The sequence below is a fragment of the Myripristis murdjan genome, chromosome 22 (genome assembly GCF_902150065.1).
Source record: "Myripristis murdjan chromosome 22, fMyrMur1.1, whole genome shotgun sequence".
Classification (NCBI taxonomy): domain Eukaryota; kingdom Metazoa; phylum Chordata; class Actinopteri; order Holocentriformes; family Holocentridae; genus Myripristis; species Myripristis murdjan.
The window spans coordinates 8,947,338-8,973,108 of NC_044001.1; the positions used below are offsets into that span (position 1 = coordinate 8,947,338).

The 25,771-nt window shown below is 42.7% G+C and overlaps 2 protein-coding genes across 2 annotated transcripts; one reads left to right on the forward strand and one right to left on the reverse strand.

The window, feature by feature from the left end:
- Positions 1-176: 176 nt before the first annotated feature.
- Positions 177-3,848, reverse strand: LOC115354597 (interleukin-6 receptor subunit beta-like). The gene has a single exon (XM_030045012.1). The coding sequence runs from the start codon at positions 3,670-3,672 to the stop codon at positions 1,252-1,254; it is 2,421 nt and encodes an 806-aa protein (XP_029900872.1). The 5' UTR covers positions 3,673-3,848; the 3' UTR covers positions 177-1,251.
- Positions 3,849-4,584: 736 nt separating this feature from the next.
- shprh (SNF2 histone linker PHD RING helicase) lies at positions 4,585-25,350 on the forward strand. The gene is made up of 30 exons (XM_030045010.1): positions 4,585-4,795; positions 6,123-6,725; positions 7,710-7,839; positions 8,049-8,267; positions 8,643-8,721; positions 8,887-9,037; positions 9,323-9,425; positions 9,555-9,814; positions 9,910-10,635; positions 11,783-12,034; positions 12,427-12,505; positions 12,698-12,861; positions 13,731-13,987; positions 14,259-14,380; positions 14,606-14,694; positions 15,036-15,128; positions 15,350-15,457; positions 16,305-16,447; positions 16,959-17,132; positions 17,704-17,766; positions 17,879-18,104; positions 18,908-19,045; positions 19,948-20,049; positions 20,148-20,219; positions 21,020-21,208; positions 22,528-22,620; positions 22,722-22,808; positions 23,267-23,445; positions 23,754-23,834; positions 24,660-25,350. Exons 2-30 carry the CDS (start codon positions 6,132-6,134, stop codon positions 24,754-24,756), a joined length of 5,070 nt encoding a protein of 1,689 aa, XP_029900870.1. The 5' UTR covers positions 4,585-4,795; positions 6,123-6,131; the 3' UTR covers positions 24,757-25,350.
- Positions 25,351-25,771: the final 421 nt, after the last annotated feature.

Genomic DNA, 25,771 nt, shown 5'->3' on the forward strand with positions numbered 1-25,771 from the left:
AGGCCTAAATTGGCATCTCTGAATGCCAGGAAGATGGGAAAAAGGAGGGAACAAGATAAAGAGAGATCGGGAGAGAGAGAGCAAGAGAAGGAAGGAAAGAGGAGGAGACAAAGGGCGTGAAAAAAACAGACATGTGGAATTCAAAAACCCCATCCCACAAACCTGGGAAAACAGCATCAAGAAGCATTAGTTAAAATATTTATTTCATATTTGATTAAAATAATTTACAGCCATGCAGCAAAAAGACATCCTTAACTATGGATATGTAGTGAAATACCAGACTTTTTCCTCTGTTCAGGGAAAGCAGTGTTAATCAAATAATTAGCAACAATTCTCCTTTTCATTAGTGTAACTTTACTCTCAGTGCAGATTTTCTGCAGCCCACGAAAAAAAAGAATCCTGGTCCTTGTTGAAGGCAAAAATGGCACACTTTACCAAATCACAAAATCATTATGTTTCTGCATGCCAGGATGGCAGGCCTACATAATTGTCTGGTCTGCTCAAACATTTTTTTTTAAGCAGGATTTTGTTTTTTCAGCCAGAGGCTAAAGATAACTCACAAATGTGCTTCCCCTTTTGTCCCGGCACAGAAAACACTCCCAGAAAGTTTTGTGTTAGAAGATATGCAGCATTCAACAACAGCTCCAAAACAAGTTGACTGCATTGTTACACTTGTGGCAATGAACCCAGAGCATTTCTCCAAAACAGCAATAAAAATGCAGTTTTTATAATCACTGATTAAAAAAAAAAGAACAAAATTATGCAATACATGCCTGTATTTACAGCCGTTGACAATCTGACATACTACATGACTATATGATACATCATTTGCATTTCATGTTTAATAGTGTGGTTAGTAAGTTCTCATGGCAGTAACACTGAAGCATAACGTTAAAGGTTTTAAACTGGACTGTAACAGCCCTCTGTCAGCATCTGTTTGCACTAGCAGTGCTTGTTTGAGGGAACCTGTGTAATTTCATTCCATTTTTGTGCAAAAAAGTATTTTGTCTTAATATGAAGACATACCCATAAAATCTAGCAAAGTAGTGTAAAACCAGCAAGACTACTGGTACAAGCTCCAAAGAACAATAAACATTTAAAAGTAATGTATGAAGGCATTCGGGTATATTTATATTTTGGTAAGTGCAAAAGAAATTCTCATACATTACTAAGGACGGTTTTCAAACCATAATTTGAAATGAACAGTTGAAATTAATTAGGATTTTACAGCAAATATTATGCGTTCCCTTTTCATTGTGGCCGGTAGCCAGCTGTCTGAGACATGTAGTTGGAGACTGGTGCTGCTTGCTGCCAGTCAGACGACTGGCCTTCCTCTGTAGGTACAGTCTGCAGAGAGTCCTCCTCCAGGGCGCTGAACCTGAGCGACAGCAGCCCTCCATGATCCTCCACCTCCAACTGGTCCATGTCTGCAAAGTTTGCGCTGTGTCTGGGCTGAGGGTTGAGGGGGAAAAGGTGCAACAGTCTGCTGCTCTCCTGCCTGGGCATGTCGGGGTTCTCCTCGGAGTCCAGCAGGGGCTGGGTTGACTCAGACCGGGAAAAGGTGGGCTGTGAGTTGGTTTGAGGCAAGCAGCTTGGGGTTTGACCCTTGTAGCCGTTGCAGGCCACCACTGAGGAATACTGGACAGTGCTGGCTGTAGTTTCACTGGAGTCGCCACCCTCATCACTGTCTGACACACTTTGGCGAGGCGAAGACATACAAGAGGAACCTCCGATGCCGCTGCTGTGCTCCTCAGACAGATATTTATCCTTCTTCAGAGGCAGGCAGGCCTTGTCTTCCTCAAACACAGACTTCCCATCAAACAAATCCACCTCAACCACACTGACATCGGCCAGGGCGCTTTCCCTGGGCATATCCGCTTTCGAAGGGAAATCGGGAGACCAGGTTCCAATGCTGCTGTTTCCAGGGTTTGGGATCTGAGGCAGGAATGTCTTCTTGATAGAGTCTCTTTTGTAGATACAGAGAAGCACAACCAGCAGAACCAAAAAAAGGAATCCAAAGCAAACTCCTACCACAATGCCCTCGATCTCCTTCGGTGCGTATTTCAAAGTGATGAATGAATGTTGTGTGCCATTACATGACCCTGCTATGGTTGATGCCTGGATCCAGGCCTTGTAACTGGTTTTACTGGACAGTGATTTCAGACGGTATGAGTAGGTGTCAGCTGACACTGGTATAGCATGCTCTTCAGTGCCAGTTGAGTAGAAGATGGTGTAGTTTGTAATGAAGCCATGTTGTTCGTCCTGGGGAATCTCGTTCCACACCAGCTCTGCCTCAGTGCTCCCTGGATTACCATTCAGTCTCACAGCGGGGCCCTTCGATGGCTTTCCTTGCTCCACAAAGGTTTCTACAGTTACAGGCTTCCCAGTCCATCCAGAGAATAATGCATACACAGATATGATGTAGCGCTTATACTTCTCAAGGCGGCCTCTGATGACAGTTTGTGTGGTGTTTGCATACTCCCTCTGCCAGTCTCTCTGCGCACCACTGGCCCACTCGACCACATACTCTGTCACAGTGTATTTGTGAGCATCTCCCCCGGCTGGTACATTCGGGGGTCGCCATTCCAGCCACAGCCGGCCACTGTGGATCCACGACTTGAGCCCCTCCACTGGAGAGAGCTCCTGTGATGCTTTGGGGATCACTAACAACGCCTTGGGAGACTTCCCCACAGAATTATGGGCGATAACTTCAACATAACCCATTCTCCTGTCAGACAGGACAATCTGCTTGAGATGAGTAGTCTTCCTCTGACTGGAGTCGTAGTCAGACTCTGAATCTGAACCGTTGACCAGAACGTTTTCCCACTTGGTGCCTTGAACCCTTATGTCAAAACTTCTGATCTTTCCGTTGGACAATACAGGATTCTTACAAATAAACAGCACTTTCCGTTCATGTGCGCTGTCCCCTGGAGTGATGACTCTCCATAGATCTGGTTTACTCATCGGCTTGTCCTCTGGGGTTCTTGCGGTAACATTGGCACTCCAGTCGCTCCAGTGGCCATGGCCCTCTCTCATATTCTTGCAGGACACCTGAATGACATAGACTGTGTCTGGCTGGAGGTACTGGAGTCTAAAAGACTGTATGTACTTAGCAGTGTCCACAGGAGGTACATGAGTCCACGTTGAAGATCCACTTGAGCAGTATCTGATCTGATATATCAATTTCAGATACTCTGCAGCAATAGGATGAGTCCAGTTTATTAGAAGGGAGGTGGGAAAATGCTTCTCAGAAAAGACTTTCACGTCTGATGGAGGACTTGTTTTCACGATAAAGTCAGCATCTCCGCTCAGGTGTTCAGACTCAACTTTGCCGAGGTCATTCTCCGCCTCCACCCAAATATTCAGTATCATATGATGGGGGTAACTGTCTAATGTGATTTCGCAACTGTTGTTTTGCTTTGCCACAGCCCTCTTCAGACCGACTAACACCACTTCAGCAAACAGCGTGTAGTTTGTGTTCAAATCCCGGCTCCCCCGTGTCCCTGGCACCCAGGTACAGCCGATGGTCGGAGAGATTTCGTTGTTTTTCACCTGAACGGCCACACAGGTCAGGTTCTCGGGCTTTTCCGGGATATCCGCGCAGTTCGCAGGCTTACGGGAAAGCAGGCATGCCCATGCAAGAAGGTGGAGCAAACCTCTCCAGGAGATCATCGTGGCGCTCAGGACAGCGGGCGGACACTCGTAAACGTCAGCTTCTGTCTAAAGTCTGTGCTCAATCACAAACATGCTTCGTCGATATTAATACGCCATGTAACACTGACACTGAATAAACTTAGGACAGTCGCGGTGGGAGAGGGGGAACTTAATGGCAGCTTTTCTTATCCGCCTCCTTGTGCTTCTTTTTCTTTGGGAATTTCCGCAGTTTTGGACGCTTGAGGATGTGTTACTGCCCCCTACTGGTCGGTGACAGCTCAGAACGGTGTCATGCAAATAAAACACTACTCTTTGGTCGATTTGTTGATTCTCATCGTTTTCAAATGAAAACCAAAATATGAAACCCTTCAGTATCTAACGCTTCACTTAGAAAAGCCTTCCTTTTGATGCAACAGTTCGTGCAGGATAAAATACCATGCTTTACTATTTCGTGGTTGTCATATTCACAAAAACGCATGAGGATGTTTACCTGCAGACTGCAGATATTTATTTCAGAATTAGAATAAGAATAATGAGAATAATCTTTAATGAGGCACTTTTTAAAATCCACGTGAGAGAGTGCAAAGGCAGCAAAAAATAAAATAAAGTTAATAAAACAATTCACTAATAAAACAAGTTATAAACTCATCAGCAACAATTTGGGGTATAAAATAAAACCTTAAAAAATACAGTAAAAGGCAGTTCAAGGAAAATCCACAAGGGTCCGTCCTCCTCTCAGCTGTTTCTCAAAGACAAAAAAAAAAAAAAAAAAAAAAAAAATCCTCCATCACAAAACATGTAATAGTGGCATGGAACCAAACACCACCACACTTCGGCTCGCTGGCCTCCTCTAGCGGCGGCATGGCAGTACTGCACCTTTATTCGCCCAAAACATATTCCCCTTCTCTTACCTCACTTCCCGTATTTAAAAATGGCGTACAGCAACGTCCAAGTCGAAAAAATGAAGTGTGTTTTGCAGCATTTCGGCATGATTATGCAACATTAATGAGGATGCCCGCTGCCGGAAAATCCCAAAGAATAACAAGAAGATGATGGTGATGATGATTATCCGGAGTTGCTGAATAAGGACCTGCTGTGGTGCGGCGGTAGAAGCCGGGCGTCTTTGTACAAGGCACAAAAAGTAAACGTGTTTTTCATTTGCTGCTTTATTTGTGGTCAAGCGGAGCGCCGGGGAGTCAGATAATAAACGGCAAAGCCAGTCGGTGTGAAAGCGCTGCATCTTGTAACAGTGCGCACACATCGCAGCACTCTAACATGACAAACTTGCTGCAAAGGCAATTATGTAATTTGTCAAATAGTGACATTAATTAATCAAACAGACTCCCTGAATGAGAATGCACTGTGGATAGTGCGATTATGGCTACCATGCAAGGTGTAGTGATAGAAGTTATGGCTCTGATTTATGGTTGATGGTTTATGCTGTGTGTGTTGCTGCTTGTTGGGCTGGAAACATGTCACAAACACCAGATACCGTGTCTTGCACCGGCAGTGGCACATGATGTCCACTGAGTCTAATTGAAGGCCTTCAGCTGAAGCCTGTAATTCCAGTTATAACTACCATTCACTTGCATTTTCATTTAGAAAATCCAGCAGCACTGGTTTGTACGGGAAGTGGGTGGAGGAGAGGTTATGGAGAGATTTTTCACATTAATGTCACATGTCAGTGTCAAAATGATTCAGTATAATAAGGATAACACGCATAGTTTCATGCATGTTTTTTTGAAATCTGAGACATTCCAATGATGAAATCCAAAACTACTGCCCTTGGCCTTTCTAATGTTAAAAATGATTGCTGTCTTAAAAGTACAACTCACTATGGAGCTATGATGGAGCTATGAAGAGGTTTGTTCAATAAATTAGTTATTTTGGATTGAAACAATGAAGTCACTCTCTCAATTACTACTCAAGTACAAGTACTGTTACTCTGCTGGTATTTTACTGCAGTAGAAGTTGAAATACTGCTGTAAAAATCTACTGAAGTAAAAGTAAAAAGTAGCTCATTTAAAATGTACTAGTCTTCAAACAGGTGTTAGGTGTGTGTTGGTGTTTAAAGGTGCATTCTGCAAAATTGCCAAGAGTTGAGTTGAGTTGGTTGAGTGTATGTGATTCTTATCGTCAAGCCAACCCACTGATATTGTTCCCATTTTTTTCCACACATGCTTCATATTTTTGTCAGGATTATTGGAAGTTTGGAAATGATAAAAAGTAGAACAAGTAAAGTAAAAGCAGGTTCCTCTTCTCATCTTTGCTGACTGAGTGTTTTATTGTGAAAGGTTCCACAATCTGTCCTTGATTATTTGTTTTCTGTGATGGATAGGATTTTAAAATGCACTGAAGTACAATACTCAACAAAAATGTACTTAAGTACTCAAAAAAGTACATGAGCACAAAAAGCTACTCGGTTTTAGTAACATGAGTGATGGAATTTGCTATTTCCACCTCTGCAGAAAATCAAAATGAGCAGCAGGAGAAAGAGGGCTCCCCCAGTCCGGGTGGACGAGGAGGCCAAGAAGAGGCTGAACTGGAACATGCTGGAGGACCGGAGGAACGAGGTGCTCCAGGACGATGATGAGACACCGACCTGCTCCCTCCTTCCCAATGTCCCCGCCCCCGTCCGCTCCCTCCTCTCCATCAGCGAGGACGACATGGAGGCCAGCAGCGCCGGCTCCATCCGGTTTGCCGACCGAGGAGAGGAACTCCCAGGCATGTCATCGGACGCCACCTCCGGCTCAGCATCCCTGGCGCTCACAGTGGTGCCGGTGTCCAAGCTGGGACACATGTGGAAGTCCCTGTTAGGGGAGTTCAGCGTCCGGCCGGCTTGGCTCCCCCTGGGCTGTGAACAGAGAGCTTTCACCCTCCACAGGATCGGGGACCAGCTCTGTCTCAGTTACGCCAGCCTCGACGAGAGCTCAGGGCTGCAGCTGAAGCCTGCTCAGGACACCTGCACGGCAGATTGCAGCCTCACCAGGATCCCGCTGGAGGACCTGGACTGGTTGCAGAAGAGGAGGGTGGTCCAGCTCTGCCACCAGATGAAAGAACAGTCAGTCAAGGTATGTGTGATATTTCAGAGAGGAATGAATGAGGAAGGCACTATCATTAGTTTTCCCACATTGTACCTTTGCATTGGATATTTGTTATATTATATATGCTGTACTAATGGAGTAGCTTGTTAACTAACTTTTCTTTGCACATTCAGTGGTATTCAACCATGTGCCTCTATAACCCAACAATCTTGTGCTTTTCATTTGCAGCAAACCAAGATTTCAGGGATTAGTTAATCTCTCCATATCAGGTTGTGCTAATGAGTGATTTCATCAGTCACTGTTTTTTAATTGGAATCAAAACTTGCATACCAAAGGCAGCCACTGGGTTGCAACGGTCAATGGTTAAAGACCACTTGCCTTTGTTCCTTCAGAAATTCTAATAATGCTAATTATGAAGTTTACTTATATAGCACTTAAAGGGATAGTTCACCCATTTTGAAAAAAATTGATATGTCACATCTGTTATGGAGGACAGTGCACACAGATGATAGTTTTGCTCACATTACTGTTTGAAGCTGCATTTTTCCCATAACCTCTCTTTTCTGGTAACCTCTGCACTTCGAAACCTCTCGTTGTAGGAGCCAAGTGTTCAGGCCTGTAGTGCTCTCTTGGACACCAAACATGCACTCACCCACTTGTCCAGAATATAGTGAAGGATGGCTTGTTTGACCACATCACTTTTTTTCACATCTCTAGAGACCAGCGCCTATCATTTTTGCACCACTGAACTCAAGTGTGCACTGCAGCCCCACTGTAATATCCCTCTCTATGTACAATATGTTTTGGAAGAATGGAGCTCCATCCCTCCAGTAGAGCTGCAGAGACTTGTTGAATCTATGCCAAGTTGCATTGAAGCTGTTCTGGTGGTTCATGGTGGCAACAGCTTACGAAGACACCTAATGGTTTTTTTTTTTTTTTTTTTTTTTTTCATTTAAAATTATATATACAGACAGGTGACAAGTTAAAGTATTGTTTTGCTGCATCTGTCAGGTGGGGATATACCTGCTGGAAGCCGGGCTGGGCAAGCCGGAGTTCCTCAGCGAGGGAAATGCTCGGCTAAAGAAAGCAAATCAGCTAATGCAGAAGTTAATGGAGTATTTCTATGATTTCATTATCCCTGGTAAGTGTCTGTTTCCTGTGTCTGGTTTATGTTGTTACCCTTGTTCTCCAGTAACTTCCACATAAAACTTAGCAACTTTCAGATGGTTAAACCTCCAAACCATCTGTCAGTGAGGTGCCCTTGAGCCAGGAAACAGTTGTTTGAGTAGAGCGAAAAATGGGAAAAATGATCATCAATATATCCTCTTTCTTTCCGTGCTCTCCTTGTAGAGGTGGTAGAGAACGAGGAGGAGGAATGTGACACCGATCTGGAGAGGCAGAATGTCGAGGAGCTGTACGATTATGTCAGACATCTGCACCAGAGGGAGAGCCAGGAGCTCACCTATGACGTCCAGCACAAGGCTCTCATACCTGTGCTGAGGCTGTATCAGAGCCAGGCTGTCAACTGGATGCTGAGGAGAGAGAAATACAGGAACAATTCCCCTAAAGGTAGGAGCTTGGCTCATCTGGTCTCATCTAGCACAGCTATAAATCCTTGATCTGATTCCCCTGCTGCACACGTAAACCTCTTTTTGTGTGGAACTGGATGGGAGGACATGTCAACTTTTAAGATGGAGAGTTTCCAGAGAAGCATAGAAATTTGGGTGGAAAGGGACACTTTTATGGTCAAGACTGCAGCCTGTAGTTATGCAGGGTGAAATGTTGTGAAATGTACTTTACAATAGATAGTTTTAATAGTGACTCCTTGATAACATATGATTGGTCGTTTTCATAGCAACAGAACAGAGCTCTCACTATACTGCGTTAGTGCCACTACAAGACTGAAATTATGAGACTGATTCATTATTTACCTTTTCCTTGCAGAGCAATCGCTGCATTTTCTCTGGCGGGAGCTGGTCACTTTGTGTGGAAAGAAGTTGTATTATAACCCTTTCACTGGCTGGTGAGACTTTGACTTTACTTTGTGAAGCCCCTCATGTTAACCTGCTGTAAAAATGTCCCTTTGTAGCTGCAGTTATTTTATACTGATACTTGAAGGATTTTCAGGATTTTTTTTTCACAATAATAGGAGAGTCTGTTTTCATTAGAGAGTTTTTGTTTCCCTCAGTCTGATCAGGGAATTCCCCCTAGCCGGCGTGGAGTGGCCCGGTGGGATTCTGGCTGATGAGATGGGGCTTGGGAAGACGGTGGAAGTCCTGGCACTCATCCTGTTTCATACCCGCCAGGACCTGGAGCAAGAGGCCCTCACCCTGCCTGTGGTGAGAAACTTAGCCAGCAGCTACAATAAAAAAGGTTGAAAAAGTAAAAGTAGCAATACCATAGTAGAAAAAAATCCCAATTAAAAATAAAAGTCCTGCATTCACAATTTTACTTTCAATACTAACAGTGCATCATGTTTTATGTTTTGCATGTAAAAGCTTATTCTGAAAAAGCAACTAGTAATGACAGCCCCCAGATAACTGTAGTGGAGAAAAAGCACCAGCTAATTGGTGAAAATGTAAAATGTGATGAATTTATAGGTTTGATTGCTTCTTTTTTTGCAGGGAAAATCTGTGAATTATTTCATACCTCCTCCACCACTCAAAAGAGAGGAAATCATCCGCTGCAAAGCCGAAGCTCAGCCTAAAATGAAAATATCCTACCCAAGTGAGTCACTCACAATACCCTCAGATACTGCAGGTTTTCTTTTATTAGATGAGATTTATAGTTAATAATTTGTTTGAATGACAGACTTTTATTTAGATTTTCACAGAGATTTTGCCCATTTTGTTGCAGCTGTGCGGGTCATGCTGCTCACTGCAATAAAGGAGATGAGATCTGGCAAAGGAGCTTCTGTCAACGCTATCTTCACCTACATCCGTACCACTTATCGTTACGACCTCTTAAAGAACCGCAACCACATCAGGAAGACCCTGGCGAAGCTGATAGACGAGGGCCTCGTTGACCGGGTCAAAGGTCGTGGTTTGGCGGGGTCATTTAAGCTCGGAAAGAACTACAAAGAAACGAAGAAGACATCGGCAGGGGCAGCCAAGTCTGTAAGTATAAAGGGCTTTGAATATGTATGAGCTATTCTGCCAGTATCACTTTGTTGTACTATCTGCTATTGTCTGTTTTCTTGTCTGTTTTCTAGAATAACAAAAACAAAGAGAGCACACCCAGGAGAACGTCTCAGAGGCGAGCAAAGGAGAAGGTGGCTCAAACAGCCTCACACAGCTCTCCCACAGAGGATCTAAAAGATCTGAACTCCCCGACATCTGACTGTCCTGTACTAGAGGAAGCAGAAACAAAGAGGGAATGGGATGAAAGCCTAAATGAGAGAACAGATCAATCGCATGACATCCTGGATACTTCAAAAACCCGACTGCCTGTTCCCACAGCACACCCCCAAATTGAAAGTGACGAAGCGTTTAAGGTGTCCCAGGATAAAAGCGACTCAGACGTGCAAGAAACGGAGGGAGTAGATGATCGGAAAACGGAGAGAGCGGATGATCTACCTGAAGAAAGGGGAGAGGCTCCACGGCTCGATCTGCAAGAGGAGCCGCCACCCCCCACCAGGGCATCTGTGGTCCCTTTCAACACCCCCGACTACCGCTTCGAGTGCATCTGCGGCGAATTGGGCATTATCGACTACAAGGCCCGTGTGCAGTGCATGAACTGCCAGCTGTGGCAACATGCGGAGTGTGTCAACTACAAAGAAGAAAACCTCGAAACCACCCCTTTCTACTGCCCCCACTGCCTGGTAGCCATGAAACCCGTGTCCACCGGTGCCACCCTCATCATCTCCCCGAGCTCCATCTGCCACCAGTGGGTGGAGGAGATCAACCGGCACATCAGCTCCTCCTCACTCCGAGTGCTGGTGAGAAGCCGCATGGATGTGTGACATGTCATTTGGTTGATGTTTTTGTGTCCAAAATGCCATGAAAGCAGGGGTTTTCAGGGTATTTCTTATGTCATGGAAACCATATAAGCTCACATTAGTGCCACAGTGCCTGTTTTTGTCTAAGAGATCTCATGTCAGAAGGTTTCAAGGGATTTTCAACTGAAATCGCTCTGTATGGCTTTAAGAGACGAGGAATGAGGAGGAAATTTGTAGTGAAACTATTCTTCATTTTGTTGGGGACCCCTTGGATATCCCCTAAGGGCCACTGGGGACCCTGAACTTTCAGAACTGTTTGTATATGTTTTATCATGGGTTGCATTTGTTGGTGCCGTTCCCATTCAACTACGGAGACCCAGGCTTTGGAGATGGCACTGGTTGGTCAGTGAGGTTGTTTGTCATCTGGACAGTATTTACAGAACATTTTGAATGGAATTCTTTTGATTTACAATGCAGTATCTCACAGTCACCTCAGCTGGTACATCAGTTGAAAGCGGTGTGTTTTGCAGGCTTGATAAGAGCTGGCAAGTCATGTTGCACCAAAGATAACATAACGTGCATGCAGCTGTTTATCTTAAGTACCTGTTAGCTTTAGTGATTATGAAGAGCGGCGCAATTTGTTCTGTTGTCTGCAGCAGCTGCTCTTGCAAGCTCCGTTTGTTGCGGCTGTTTTTAAATGCCTTAAATGCTTTCTCCTTTTTGTGTAAACTATACACGACCCCAGTTCAGTAAACACAATTTTTCCACAGTGACAATTTATTTTGCCTTTGTACATACACAAAAGTATATCAGGGATACAAAATCAGGAATAGAAACATATTGAAAACATGCATGTGAGCATGTTAGGCTTACATGAGGGGCGTAACATGAAATCATGCCAGTTGCCTTCAAGATTTTCACTCACTTGGAGCTTGTCACAGAATACAGTCATGCAAAATAATGACATTTTTCAGATTACTTACTTACAGAGTACTTACATACATATTTTGTAGCATTGACCTCCCATCTTAAAATAATAGTATATTTGTTCTCTCACATTTTTACTTGTAATTATTTGTGCCTTTGGTCTGTCTGTATTGCACCCACTGCCTTAACTGTTTATGTAACTTGTTTCATTTCATCTCAGGTTTACCAGGGAGTGAAGAAGCACGGGTTCATCCAGCCACACATGCTGGCCGAGCAGGACGTGGTCATCACCACCTACGACGTGCTGCGGTCGGAGCTCAACTACGTCGACATTCCCCACAGTAACAGCAAGGACGGGCGCCGCTTCCGCAACCAGAAGCGCTACATGGCGGTGCCCAGCCCCCTGGTGGCTGTGGAGTGGTGGAGAATCTGTCTGGATGAAGCTCAGATGGTTGAATGCACCACGGCGAAGGTGAGCTGGAGAGTTCCTGTGCTCTGTTCAAAACTGAGCTCAGAAAATGTAGTGAATCTGGCTTTTAAAACACATGAAAATTATGAACTTAAATATACAAACTGCTTGTTTCCATGTTACACAAGCAAGTAATGCATTTAATAAGGCCTGTACAATACAGCAGTTGTTGTGGATGTTTATTCCTATTTGATGACAATGAGAGATTTTCAAATTCATTTTATTATGCAATATTCATATTAGAAGACCGTTTGGCGTCCTAACATGAGCACAGCCGCATTCTTAGTTTTTCATAACTTACATCTGTGACATCAAACCCACAGTTTGTATTGGATGCAGCATTGTGTGTTTGTTTGTTTAAACTATGTTTCTGCTCTCCCCTCTTGTCCCATTAGGCTGCAGAGATGGCCCTGCGTCTTGCATCTGTTAACCGCTGGTGTGTCAGTGGCACTCCTGTCCAGAGAGGCTTAGAGGGTGAGTAAGTCAAGAAATCCATTATATGAAAATGACCTCTAGCATCAAACCAGGCACAAAGTTATAATGGGCTCTGCGACTGGAGTGCAATTAGAGTCATTTGAAAAATGATTACAGCCTATCTGTTTGCATCAATTAAATTATTAAAGTGGTCATATATTGCCCGCTAAACTGATGTTGTGCTCTGCTCAGATCTGTATGGCCTCGTACTTTTCCTGGGAGTCGACCCGTACTGGGTGAAACACTGGTGGGACCAGCTGCTTTACCGCCCCTATCGGCGCGGAAACACTGAGCCTCTGTACAACCTGATTGGTCAATTACTATGGCGGTCAGCTAAAAAAGATGTCATTGATCAGGTAGGATTGTAACAGTTCTGCAGTTCTACGTGACTATATTTGAATTTGAAATTGAATTTAAATATCGATCCTCATCCCTCTTCAGTCCTGATTTGTAGGCCGACTTGGCTCAGAAGATGAAATTCCCTGGTGTTGGTGGCCGGTTTGTGTGTCACTTCCATCTGGGACAGTGAATCCGTTTACTCTCACTAAATAGCACAACAGGTTTTTCTCGCCTTATTGTGGGAATGGCCGCTACCAAGGACCATTTCAGAATCATTATATTGTTCACAGGTTTTGCACCACAGCCAGCAAAGGGGACAGTCAGTGATTACTAATAGTAACAGCAAGAGAAGAGACACTCAGTTGTCGTCAGCACTGGTACTGGAATACACTGTTTTTAACCGCTGTAGATGTGCAGACGATCCAATTAGTCATTTTCTATGTGACAGACAGAACAATAATAATAATAAAAAGAAAATCCTGAAAATCCCCCATTGTCTTGGAGGCTTCCTTGAGAAGATGTTTGTCCTTTCCAAACACTTTTTTTTTCGTCAGCGGGACACCATTAGTCTCAAGCTCTGGACATAAATGGACATAAATATGGACCGCTGCCATCAGTGAATGTCGTCTTATTGGCTAATGGCTGTCAACAAGGCCAATATCATCCAATACCGATATTCCACTGATAAATTCCTATCTAAACCTAAAAAACATCGCCATGAAAAGAGTTAAATGAGTGGATTACCTTGCAGTATAATTCAGCATATACTGCATTACGTGCAATATTAACCATTTTATTTGTTGTGCTCATTTTCTGAAATTTTGTGAGAATTTGTTGGACAATTTGTTGGACAATGTGTGCGTTGTTTCTCATTCTGATTTTCCAGATCCAGATCCCCCCTCAGACAGAGGAGGTGCACTGGCTGCACTTCTCCCCTGTAGAGGGTCACTTCTACCACCGCCAGCACGAGGTTTGCTCCCAGGACGCCCTGGTCAAACTCAGGAAGATCTCCGATTGGAGCCTGAAGCTGGGCAGCCTCGACCGGCGCACTGTCAACACCATCCTGTGCCCGCTGCTGAGGCTGCGCCAGGCCTGCTGCCATCCACAGGCTGTGAGGGGGGAGTTCCTGCCTCTGCAGAAAAGGTAGATATTAGCCTGATGACACTTGGCATTATAGGCTCATGGTACTCATGGAAAATAAGGAGAGGTCTTTTTCTGACAGCAGCTGCACTAGTTAATTAACAATTGTAAACAGTCTGAATAGAGAATCACAGGATTAGTAACCGTAATAGACCACAATAGGCTTTTGGCAAATACACAGTATCCAGTTGTGTTTGTTTATAGATGACCCTTTCTGTGTAATTTGTGCTGGAGGGTTTGTTAAGTGGGTTTGTCTGTGGCTTGCCGCTCCCAGTACCATGACGATGGAGGAGCTCCTGAAGTCCCTGCAGAAGAAATGTCGAGTGGAGTGTGAAGAAGCTCACAGACAATTGGTGTGCGCTCTCAATGGCCTGGCTGGAATCCACATCATCAGAAGTATAAAACCCCACTTCTCCATTAGTGCTCCCTCTGCTCAGAGTTTCCCATGGGAAACAGTTCAAACAGGCAGAATCCATGATCTCATTTTTTGTGTGTCCCAACACTTGTACAGAGATGTTTTGTTATCGTAGGTCTCAGGAACGGTATATGTATAATGTCTCTGTGTAATGGGATGCCTTGCTGAATGCCACTAATGATTGCCGTCGCCTTTGCCACCTGCAGATGAGTTTGTGGAGGCCACGGAGATGTATAGAGAAGTGCTTCGCTCATCAGAGGAGCACAAAGGCAGACTGAAAACCGATTCTTTACAGGTATATGTTCTCATCCCATTCATGCCTTTCTCATCTGTCTCTGATTAACACATGAACTGTTTCACTCTGAAATCAAACAGTCACCATTTGACAAAAGGGACATTTGCTCCATCAAAATGACTGATGGCACAAAATTAGAAGGAAATCTGGTCTCTTTTTTAAATGGCAGTAATTAAATTGCACTTTGTTATAAGGATGCTGAATTACTGAGGTTTTATTTTTATGTCTTTACAAAACAGATTTTGATAGTTTTGTGTGTTTTCAAAAGAGGTGTTACAAATATATGAACTGTCCAAGGAAAACACTTGCATTTCATGACCAACTCTGTCCTCCTACAACAGAGACTACATGCTACCCATAACTTGATGGAGCTGCTGAATGCAAAGCATCCTGGGATACCTCCTACACTGAGAGATGATCGATTGAGTGAGGAGGTAATTCAAAAATCACTCTGTCAACTACAACACATTTTATCCACTGAGGAACTTGCAGCTCATGAACCTGTTTAGCCAGTCCATGTTTTTATTTTGCTTCTTTTAATCAGCTTTGTTATACTAAATGACTGAATGAATTAATAATTTCTTGGAATCGCATGTACGCAGCTTTGCATGAATGCCCTCTGCAGCTGTGTCCTCTGTCACTGTGTGTCCTGCAGGCAGAGCAGCTGCGCCAGCACTACATGACCAAATACAACTCGGAGGTGTCCGACGCCCATCAGGCTCTGCAGCCCGTGCTGCAGAACATCAGAGAGCTGAAGCGCAAGGTTTGAACGCATTTCCGTTGTATTTTTACTTGTGTTTTGTTTAATTGCACGGTAGCTGATATGACACATGACTTTATTCTGCATCTGTCGGCCTGTGACATCTGTGTTTCTTCGTCAGTGAACTGAAATGAGAGTTAGACTGATATATTTGGCGGTAGTAGGCTTTTACTAAAAAGCCTACTACTAAAAACTACTGATGGCTGAGTAGGGGCATCATTCCAGTATGCTGAAGAAGTATTTTATTCAGCCAGCCTCAGGCGCCGAAGCCTGTAAAATCTGCAGTGTAAGCTTAAACGAAACCCACTCTAACACAATTGCGTTAATATGGGTGTCCTGTGGTGGTCTAGATGTTTTTTTTTTTAGATGCGAAACAGTGAGTTATTGTGTTTCCTTAAGGTTTGTTGCAGCCTGAAAATGACCAGTTTTAAAGTTACTGAATACAAGCACTGGCATCAGCCCTTAAAAATACATGTATACATTATACCTTGCATTCAGTGGCCCAGTCTATATCTGCAGTGTGCCGCTCCTTGTTGAAACGTTGTTGCCCCACTAATCGGTTTGGTTGTGCAGTTATTTTCTGAATTGAAGATATGTTCTTTACTCTAAGATTTATTGTGAGAATTTTTCATGCACTGAAATGACAGTGTTTGATGCCTGAAATTAGATTTATTGATAGTCTGAAGCTGTAAAAGGTTTTAAATTTGAAATGTTTGGACACATTTACACCAAACAGAGTTCAAAAAGCTTTTCGTCCAAATCCAAACCCACCAAGAGCATAAGTGAATATACACATACTTTAAAATGAATTTGATAATAAATGTGATATCATCCCTTGTCATTTCTCAAGGTCAACCTGAAGTCTCCCTGGTGGCTGGATGTTATCCAGAAAGCAATCCGCTGCTCCATCGACGACGACCTGGTGTCCCGCATCCAGAACGAGCTGACGTCCAGCTACAAACAGCAGGCCAACAAGTTCTCCATGGCTGACAAGTAATGTCTGTTTGTCAGAATGAGACGAGCAGGGGCGTAAAACCAAACCGCGAAAAACGCAAAACATTCAATACAAAATAGGCCGTTCAGATTTCTCACCAGTGATGGTTGGACCATCAGGGCGACTGGGAGTTACCTGACTGTGAGCGTCCGTTATATTTTGAGCTGGGAGGCGAAAAGTGCAGCATGTGAGATCCATACAACCACACACTCAGCTGATGAATTAATGAATCTGCTAAAAGTATTATGTTTGTTTAAAATTGTTATCCCAAATCTCCACAAAAAGTATTTTTTGCAAATAAGACAAAATACAGAGAACATTGGAAATTCTGCTTTTTTTTCCTCCCTCATGTACAAAACAAATCGAACTAAAATCGTGACCAAAAAAACGTAAAAGAAACCGAACTGTGGGTTTGTTGAACTGTCACACCCCTAGAGGTGACGGCCAATAGTTATGCTTAAACAAACTTAAAAATAAGAATATAATGATGCTCTGTATAATGTACTGCAGGTTTCGTGATGGCCATGGTCTGCAGTTCCTGCTCACCACACAAATGGAGGATCTCATGAAATCCCAGAAGACCGTGCAGGACGCAGTGAAGCGGCTTGAAGGCCCCGCTTCGAAAAAAGTGATCGACGAAGCCACCATTTGTCACCTGAGGCCCGTGCGCCTCCCACTCAATAAGTGAGATATCTGCTTCCTCTGCCTTCCCCTCACATTTCATGGATTTACAGCCTCACTTTCACACTGACAACTCCACATTACTGGAGAACGTCATAAACCCTTGGGTTAAAGTTACAATAACAGCATTTTAAGGAGGATTTTGTTTCCTTAATGTGATGCATTTAAAGATGAAACAGGAAGTTTGGACGGGACATAACATGGACAGGCATCATTCAAAAGTGTAAAGAAAATTTTTGTTCACATCCACTGGCTCAGCATGAAATCACTATTTAAGAATACACTGTTTTCCAGAAAGTCAAGGTAATGGCATTTTTAAAAAAATAGATGAATAAATCATTTAAAAAAAAAAAAAAAAAAAAAAAAACAATATTTAGTAAATTCTTCAGCATTTATTGTTGAATATGTGAATATTCTGGCTTGGAAAATCTTTGGGGTTTGGGTTTTTTCCTGCAATATATTTTGCCTGTGTTAGTCAACTCTGATGCCATTCTTAGCCTGTTTTATGTTTTTTTGTTGTTGTTTTTTTGTAATATGATTCATTCTGACATTCTTCTCTCTTTACACATTTTAGTTGTGTTTTTTGCAAAGCCGACGAGCTTTTCACAGACTATGAGTCCAAGCTGTTTTCTCACACGTAAGTATAGGAATATTTTAAGATCTGTCGCACAGTCGTTGAAATAGCACGGAGGCACGTGGATGGTTAATCTGAAGAACTCCGTTATCTTTGTGTAATACCACCTCATCAGGGTGAAGGGTCAAACAGCGATCTTTGAGGAAATGATTGAGGACGAGGAGGGGCTGGTCGACGATCGCCTTCCCACCACCAGTCGTGGTCTGTGGGCCGCCAGTGAGACTGAGCGAACCCTGAAGGCCATCCTGTCGTTTGCCAAGGCCAAGCGCATGGACCCAGAGCTGGTGGAGGAGGGCAACATTTTCATGGAGCTGTTTGAGACGTGGAAGAAAGAGTACAAGGTATGACACACACACATCCGATCCCCCTCTCCAGTTTCAGACAAGCCAAGGAAAGGTCAGTGTAACAGCTGCTTTCTTTTTATTTCAGAGGGAATTGAAGGCTTTCTCATTTATGCCATGTCCATGTATTTTTGACATTTTAAAATGCATTCTCAAATTGCTTGGCTTGGGTTCAGGGTCTTGTGTGTGTCAGCTGTTAATTGTAACTGGTAGAAATTGTTGATATGAAGTTTCTGCTAGACACCATAGATAAAAGATAAAAAAAACACCACCGAGATAAAAGACTGACTTTACAAAATATCAGAACCAGCTTCCTTATATCAAGTTGTATCCCTTTTTGTTAAATCCAGATCTAAAATGTCCCTAGTTAAAAAAAAAAAAAAAAAGAAATCTTCTTCACCTTGTCTGCTGACGTTTCATCCAAACTGTGGTTCATAATTGAAATGTATTTGACCGGTGAAATCACTGCAAGATTCCAATGTTCATCTGAATTCACCCGCTCAGCCTAATTCATAGGAAAAGTTGGTGGCAGACAGACAAAGGAGGCTAAAAGCCTGCAATGTCAATGCATGTTTTGTTTTTTTTTGTTATTTTTAGAATGCAGCCAGGGGAAAAAAGTTAGTTTTGAAAGCCCAACAATCCTACCACAAACCTGTAAATGCGTTTTTGAATGATCATTTTTGCAGAATGGGACGGAAAACGTCTCAGTTATTCCCCCTATAATTAATGCAAATACCTCATGAATAATTTCATGTACAGTTGAAGTGATAGAGTGGTATGAAAGGCCCCCTGTCCTGCCTCAGGTGCTGCATGAGTACTGGATGGTGCTGCGGAACCACGTCTCAGCCATCGACGAGTTGGGTATGGCCACCGAGAGACTGCGTGTCCGCCTGCCCGACGAGCCAAAGCCCAAAGTGCTTCACATCATAGAGCCACACGAGGTGAGCTGGGCCCCGTTCAGGCTTGGTTTTAACACGACTGGGATCTGATCACGAGCAGACAGGCAGGACAGATCAAATGCATCTCAGATGTGTCTCCGTCAACCACTTTCAATTGGATTTACGGTCAAATTCAGATCCATCGAAATTCCGTCTTTCTTTTTATTTCTTACTTTGATTCCTGTGCACCTTAATCCAGCTCTCTCTCCATCTCTTCTTTCTGCTGATTTCTATATTCCCTGCTGTTACTATCTTCCCAATATTCCCACTTCATTTTTTTGGATTACCTAACGAGAATGCCGCCTTCTCACCGCAAAAACAAGTTTGAATTTCTCACCTACAGGTGAGAAATTCCTTTCACATAGTGGCTAGGTGTTCTTTGATTAGGATGCATCAGCATTAACACTGCAGATGCAATGTGGGCCAGTGCGCCCCGACCCCATCCAAAGGTGGTTTGAGTGATCAGCTCACACCTTTCCGCCTTTCAAGATCAGTGTTGACACCAAGGTTAAAATGTGTCTTAGTAGTTTCTCAGTGAACTGCAGAATAATTTATGAAATGGATAGACAGACTGTCTTTTATGCAAAAATGAGCAGTCTGTCTGTGTATGGTTGTGTTTTTTTTTTTGTTTTGTTTTTTGTGCTGGGTTTGTGGTGTGACAAATCCCAGTCAGCACCTTGCAACTTTGTGTGGGAAGGTGCAAAGTTTACAGTGCTTAGCGGAAACAATATGAACATGCATGTGACAAGGCTAGTATGGCCCTGTTACAAACCACGTCTGTTGTTCATTATGAAGGGACGACATGTATAAATGCCACTCTAACTGATTGGATACAGTTCATGGATACATAATATTCTCCGTAAACAGTGTTTATACCTCTCTCCTGGTGTCATTCTGATTTCCAGGTGGAGCAGAACAGAGTCAAGCTCTTGAACGATCAAGCAGTGGCCAAGTCTCAACTCCAAAAGAAGCTTGGCCAGTTTCTGTACCTCACAAATCTGGAGAAGGTAATGCATCTGCGTTGATACTAAACTCATTCAGGCACTGTATCTTCAGCTGTGCAGCGTCATCACACTTGAGATAACATAAATTTCCTTCACTCCAGTCCCAGGACAAGGCAACTGGAGGACTGAACCCGGAGCCGTGTCCCATCTGCGCTCGGCCCCTGGGACAAGAGGTGGGAGTTGCTCAGTAGGGATGAAGAGCTCTTTGGTGGTAGATTTATAAAATTAGTTAAGATTTTAGATGTTTACCCGCCTTTATTTAAAATAATTGGATAAGATATAATAGTGCCTCATCTGCAATATGAGTTATTACGAAAAAAAAATAAATAAAAATGAGGATAAACATCCAAAAATTAGATCTATATATCAGTGGCTCTTTGGTGGCTGTTCATTGCTCTGTCCACATCTCCAGTTATGAATGCCATGAGTATCTTGAGCTTGGCACAAAAAAAAAAAAAAAAAAACCTGTTCATGCCAGCAGTCTGGACAAAATGTGCCCACCAGTAAAGGAAGGAGGAAACAAAACACCACCGTGTCTGTAAAACTGCCACGCCAAGCCTGGCCAGGGATTTTAATTATAGCGAATCTGAACGTTGTTCCTTCCCCACCAGAGTTTATGTGTTTGACTTTTGACATTTGGTTTAACTTTTTTTTTTTTGCTTGTTTGCATGTGCATCTGTGCCTTAGTGCATGCAGAAATACATTCCTGCATGTTTAAAAAAGGAATTGTTGTTTGGAGGAAAAACTATTTGCTTGCTTTAGCTGTTATTTTTTAGCTGATGACCAGCCTTTAGAGAGGCTTGCATGTATTAGGAGATAGACGTTCCTGCTTTGTGCACCTTGGAAATGCCCCAAACAGCTCTAAAGTAGCAGATGGTCTTTCCCCCCAAAAGAATGATTTCTTCTTAAAACATACATTCGTTATAGTTGCTGGCTTTGTAATCATCATTTAATTTCCCTCCCGTCTCTCCAGTGGGCCGTGCTGACCTGCGGCCACTGCTTCTGCAACGAATGCATCGCCATCATCGTGGAGCAGTACAGTGTGGGCTCACGGCGCCGCGCCATCAAATGTGCCATCTGTCGGCAGACCACATCACACACCGAGATCTCGTACGTGTTCACCGCCCAGGCCTCCAGCCAGGACCAGGACATCCCCGTCAAGGTCAGTCAGTGGCTCCGTGCCTTCAGCAGACACACAACAAGCCAAGATCTGCAGCTCTTACTTATGTTTATTGTGAACATGTCAGTCATGGCTTGATCATGACCTGAGAATTGTTTGGGTTGGTCACATCTGTCATTTTTTTTTTGCAGAAATGAGTGTAACACTACCAGCAAGTCTTAAAATTTGGCTGTTTTTGTTTGTCATGTTTATTCAATCTGCCAAAAAATGCAAAATTTAATCCTGAATTTCACAAAACCTGTCTGAGCAAAGGTGTAATTTCTCAGATCACAATATTCACAGGTTTTATACAGCATATTAATGGATTTTATTAGTTTACTTGACAGGGACATTGATATAAATTTCTCTGTGAATGAATGAATGAATGTTGTCTTTTGACCCATCCCTTAGGGGACTACAAGACAACAAAAATACAATTCATCTACAATTCATCACAGTCACTTCCAATAGCTGATAGCTGCCAGGTAAACACAGATTACACATTGGGTAAAAAAAAAAAAAAGAAAAAGAAAAGGGGTTTCATCTCCTTTTGAGTAATTTTAAACGCAAGTCATGATATAAAGGACAGTAAAACACAGTGAAACTCAGAGTTTGTCCAAATGGCTTATCTGCTGTAGTTTCCTGTCAGTGTCTAAATACTGTAGTATTAAAAGCAAGCATAAAAAACAACACATTCAAACGGGTGTACATTTACATGAGTCAGCATAGTTGAGAGCTTTGAAATGTCAATAATCAGAAGTGCATCCAATTTCATTTTTTGATTTCCCATGGTGAGGAAGGGCTTTTGTTAAAATTTGGACTAAACTGTAATAAACATCTGAAATACTGTCTCTGCCTTTCCAATGCTAAAGGCACATAGGCGTTGATAGTTTTTTTTTTTTTTTTTTTTATGCCTTGTAGTGAGTGGTAAAATAACAACTGTCAGGTGATTTAATAACTGAGCAAGATGTAATAAAATATAGATTGAAAATGTATTAAATCTGTTAAATGGCTTATAAACTCACAGCATCTTCAGTTTGGTCATAATTTGAAAAAGTAACCCCTCAACAAAATGTTATAAATGTTTTTTGTTTGTTTTTTTGTTTTTTTAAGAATGTACAAGAAAAAAGGTAACATTTACATTGCCAGTAATTGTTATTATAATACATTATAGATCAACAGGTTTTTGTAGAAGTTATTATTTTTTCTACATGCCTTATTATTGTGATTAAATGCAGTTTTCCCTACAGGTGCTGCAGGTGTCAGTCCGTTGATCATGTGTTGCTGTTACCGCCTAACTTTCCTGTGCTTGTGTCTGTCAGGGAAGCCACTCGACCAAAGTGGAGGCCGTGGTGCGAACGCTGAAGAAGATTCAAGTGACCGACCCCGGGGCCAAGTGCCTCGTCTTCTCCACGGTAACCGTCCAGCCATCCCCCCGCTCTTTGCTTTTGACGATATCAGGTTGGGATCAGACTCAGATGTTGCTGTTTTCTTTCTATTTCTCTCCTCCACCCAGTGGCAGAGTGTGCTGGATATCATTGCGAAGGCTTTGTTCGACAACAACATGGAATTCTCTCAAATCAATGGCATTCACAAATTCCAGGTTTGAGTTCGCCCTGTAAACATTTTTCAGTATGCATCCCACACAACCTCTGGTACTGCAGGGGTTGCATTCATCTTTTGTTGTTGTTGTTATATCCTCTGCATATGTAGCCACACCTTGATCAGATAGTTATTTCTGGGTCGCCCTGCCTGAAAGAGCTGCCAACCCACCCCAAAAATTTCAATGGAGAGTTTTAATGTCCCATGATTGTCTAAATGCAGTTTCAGAGGCGAAATTTTGAATGTTTTGAATTTTGGCACATTATATTGTTTAGCTGAAGCTTCAACACAAAAATGTCAGTATCAGCTACTTTCTGGCTTGTTGTATTGTCATTTGTAGCGAATTTCACCCATTTTGTGCTTCAAGAAGGTTCATTAGAGGGCAAGATTTCTTTGGTAAAATCCTGCTTGACCCGGGACTGATTTGTAAGCGGTGTGTGATGTTGTTGACCGTTCCAGGAGAATCTGAGCTCTTTCAAATACGAGGAGAAGATCAACATCCTGCTCCTGCCTCTCCACACGGGCTCCAACGGGCTGAACATCATCGAGGCGACTCACGTGTTGTTAGTGGAGCCCATCCTCAACCCCGCTCACGAGCTGCAGGCCATCGGCAGGGTGCACCGCATCGGCCAGACCAAGTAAGCTCCAGGAACCGGGCCGTGACGCAGCGGAGAGGCTTCTCAAGCAACATTTAGACCTTTTGTCTCTAAATCTCTCCATTTATGCCGATAAGAATACAGTTTGTTTTGAGTCAGGATGTTCAATCGGAGGTTTCCCACTGCTGGACGACATCTCTCTCTAAACCCTCTGCTTTTTTATCTTCATCTCCCCCTGATTGGCCGATTTATTAAGAAAAATCAGTCAGGAATAATAACCTGATCAGTGTATTTGATGAAAAGTCCATGCATTCCTGATGTCTTACCCTACATCCATTGTCATCCACCAGGCCCACATTTGTTCACAGATTCCTCATCAAATCCACCATTGAAGAGAGAATGCAGGCGATGTTGAAGACAGCTGAGAAAAGGTGAGTGCCACCAGAACAGAGTAAACTGCTGTAGTACTGTATGTTGTGATATTGTGTGGCTGTTGGGTTATCAGAATCAGAATCAGAAATACTTCACTGATCCCAGAGGTTGAAATTGGGTCAGAAACAGTTGCTCAAATTCTTCGGAAAAGAAAATATATAAATGCAGTTATAAGAATCATTGTTTATGGAGACTATTTTAATGTATGTGCCCTTTGTGTGCCCTTTACACCTTGTATACATTTTACACAGCTGTCATTTCTTTAAAAGTTGGACATTAGCAGTAGCTGTAAACTATTTATTGTATTTCAGTTATTTCAGTTTGTCATAAACAAACAGAAAGACAGATCTGTCTGCCTGATCTGTAATTTGGACAATGTCATGTCTAAAATTTGTGGATTCAGATGCAGTTGCACAGAAAAAGGTTAGCACTCACAAATAGTATTGGGCACCCTTTGTAATCTTAATAATTTGGGTTTATGACTGGGGTGACCCACCAATATTATCCTTTCCTACCTGACTACACAGTACAGAATAGTGCAGTAACCTCTGCTCATACATAACCACTGCTTTATTTAAAGTGAATCACCAGTACTACCTGTAATGTCTGTGTCAATTTAGATGTGCTGATAATAATATTTACTATTTTTATTTCTATTATGTGGTTGTTGCTGGTGTTTTTCTGTGCTGTCTGTTTAAATTCAGGCTGTAGTGCATGTTGATGCTGCTTTGGTATACATGAAGAAAATCTTAAAGAGCATAAATCCTTAAAAAATCAGATTTGAGCGCTAATAAAGTGGTTGTTTTTTAATGTATTAATTGCAGTCACGGCAGCACAGCCATGAAGCACTCGGAGGCCGCCGTGCTGACAGTGGCCGACTTGGCCGACCTGTTTACAGAAGACACCGAGCCTCTGGAGTGAGCCCGGCCGGCTGCCTCGACACGCAGGGAACCCACTCCAGACACACCGGCAGCACTCGCCCTCCTCTGCACAGCGTGGCGACAGACGTACCGTTTGATTTTGCACATTCCAGTTTTTATATACGCATTCCAAAGTAAAAAAAAAAAATGCATTTCCAAAAAAAAACTGATTTTAGCAAACCGGTGATGACAAGACTACTATGATGGGATATTTCCTAACTGTTTTTTTTTTTTTTTTTTTTTTTTTTTTTAGAATATTTAATTTGAGCTTTAAATCTCTTTGGGGTAGATCTGTATTTGGCTCACTTGTCATGGTTTTAGCTGAGAAGTCGTGAGTTAATAGCTCATAACAACTGCAACTGTCCAAGTACATGGTTTTGTGACTATGTTTGACTCGACTGTACAGTAATATTGCTTGTGTTGATCTAATACGATGTTAATTATGTGCATTTATATACTCCTCTCTAAGCTGATGTGCTCAACGTAAAATTTTAGGGGGAAAAATATTGGAAAGTGGAGGATTTCAAATGCTTTAATCACGTTGATGATTGGGGTATTTTCACAATTTTCACGAAATAAAAGACTGTCTTTGGCAGTTTGTTAAGACCAGCTCTTTCTCTGGGACATTTCTGTGGAAAGCACTTACTGTGGTTTATTTCCATGTTATAAAACGGAAGCAGGAAGGAAGCCATTGACCTTTACAACAGGAGCAATGGGAGAGACTTTAGTAGGATTCTCCTTTTTTAAGCTAGTTGTCTGGTGAGACAATACCAGACAATCCCATCTAACACTTGAACTTGTCTTATTTGCAAGACAAAAAAGCACAAGATTCAGTGTCTTGGAAACTAATCTTGTAAATTAATCTCATAAAAGCTGAAAACTGTGAAGAAATTTTCTGCCTCATTGCAGCAATTATCTCTTTTTTTTTTTTTTTTTTTTGATATCTCCGTTACAAATTGTCTGGGATTCATCGACGTCTGCTGGTTGGCATCCATGTGTGGCTGTTAAAAAATGTA

Coding starts and splice junctions, on each gene's coding strand:
- LOC115354597 (XM_030045012.1), bottom strand. CDS start 3,672: ATGATCTCCTGGAGAGGTTTGCTCCACCTTCTTGCATGGGCATGCCTG.
- shprh (XM_030045010.1), top strand. CDS start 6,132: ATGAGCAGCAGGAGAAAGAGGGCTCCCCCAGTCCGGGTGGACGAGGAG. Junction 10,636..11,782: donor CCTCCTCACTCCGAGTGCTG/GTGAGAAGCCGC, acceptor ATTTCATCTCAG/GTTTACCAGGGAGTGAAGAA. Junction 12,506..12,697: donor TGTCCAGAGAGGCTTAGAGG/GTGAGTAAGTCA, acceptor TGCTCTGCTCAG/ATCTGTATGGCCTCGTACTT.